At 31.0% G+C, this 1,582-nt stretch overlaps 1 protein-coding gene across 2 annotated transcripts in view; it reads left to right on the top strand.

Annotated features, from left to right (window-relative positions):
- The first annotated feature begins 6 nt into the window (after positions 1 to 6).
- Positions 7 to 1,582, top strand: part of LOC100572916 — a 9,091-nt gene continuing 7,515 nt past the window's right edge. For both annotated transcript variants that reach the window (XM_016803268.2, XM_029489008.1), the window contains exons 1-3: positions 7 to 760; positions 973 to 990; positions 1,203 to 1,220. In XM_016803268.2, the coding sequence (XP_016658757.1) occupies positions 682 to 760; positions 973 to 990; positions 1,203 to 1,220 (115 nt within the window). In that variant the 5' untranslated portion in view covers positions 7 to 681. The remainder of the gene's footprint in view (positions 761 to 972; positions 991 to 1,202; positions 1,221 to 1,582) is intronic.

Genomic DNA, 1,582 nt, shown 5'->3' with positions numbered 1-1,582 from the left:
TGAGGCGGGCACTTGGAAGCGACACATAGATCAGACCATTAAAATACCAAATAGGGACTCAGGAGTGTTGGAAGCCGAATGTAGCGTAAACCCACCCGACCCAAGGGGGGAAATAGTTACAGAGGGGACAGGGAAGGATACAGACGGGCCAGACAGGGAACCCGAGACAATCTCAACCGGACGTGCTCGCCCGACTAGAATGAAAAGATCGCCCGACCGCTATACAACAGTAGATTTTAGGAAATAAAATCGACGCTACACGTTTATATGCATGTATACTTTTTTTTTCTATAACATAGACAAATTAGCATGTAAAATATGGTATACACGACAAAGACTATATATAGATGTTATACATAAAAAAAAAAAAAATGTAAAATTAGATGTAAGTTTTAGTCAGTAAGTAGAATAAGCACGGTCATATAAAATCAAAAGCTAATCAAATTATTTAATGTTAGGGGAGAGGTGTTGTATATCGTACTTCGATACAGTCATTATAATAATTTGATAATAATATACGCGGTGGGGACTGTCCACCGCGTACGACGCCGATCGGCATACACAAGCTAGTCGACGTTACGAGTTTACAATAAACGAATATATGTCTAGAACACCATACAAATTTGTGTTGTTTATTCCATAGTGTTGTATATGTAGAATACAACAATATTTATTACACAGATGAAGAATATAAGTTCAAAACCGTATAGGAAAACGTTTAATCTAATTTATCCTTTTATAGATCAACTAATTGCTATACGTAAGTATAAGTTACAAGTTACTTGCACCTAATGTTATATTTTAATTTGTATAATGTATATATGTATATCGTACCACCCACATTCGATAATATTGTTCGTTGTCATTAGTTGTCTCGTGTTTTATTTTAAGGTTATATATTTATTACACAGATGAAAAATATAAGGTCTAAACCATAAAGGAAAACATTTAATCTAATTTATCCTTTTATAGATCAACAATATATTCAAAGTAAGTATTAGTTACAAGTTACTTGCACCTAGTGTTGTATTTTAATTTGTATAATGTATATATGTATATCGGACCACCCACCTTCCAAAATATGGTTTGTTGTCATTAGTTGTCTCGTGTTTTATTTTAAGGTTATATATTTATCACACAGATAAAGAATATAAGGTCAAAACCGTAAAGGAAAACGTTTAATCTAATTTATCATTTTATAGATGATCATCAAATTCTAAGTAAGTATAAATGACAAGCTACTTGCACCTAGTGTTATATTTAATTTGTATAATGTATAATGTGCTTACATAAAGACGATAAATTATATTACAATAGGTAATAGGTACAAATTGAAATATGCAATACATAATACATAATATTACATAATATGTAGTGTGATCCCTAAATCGTTACAATGTAAATACCTATCTCCTATCACGTAGTTTCTATTGTAATATTGATATAATATGACATTTCATTAATTGGAAAGTGTGGAAATCGTCATACTGAAATTAATCTTGGCATGATACCTACTTGTAATAATGTAAATCACACGAATTTGGATAATTTGTTAGAATATTTATTTTATCACTTATAAGTT

This window comes from Acyrthosiphon pisum, chromosome A2 (genome assembly GCF_005508785.2).
Source record: "Acyrthosiphon pisum isolate AL4f chromosome A2, pea_aphid_22Mar2018_4r6ur, whole genome shotgun sequence".
In the NCBI taxonomy this organism is placed as follows: domain Eukaryota; kingdom Metazoa; phylum Arthropoda; class Insecta; order Hemiptera; family Aphididae; genus Acyrthosiphon; species Acyrthosiphon pisum.
Note: the sequence above shows the minus strand (reverse complement) of the source record. Positions and strands in the feature narration are given on the sequence as shown.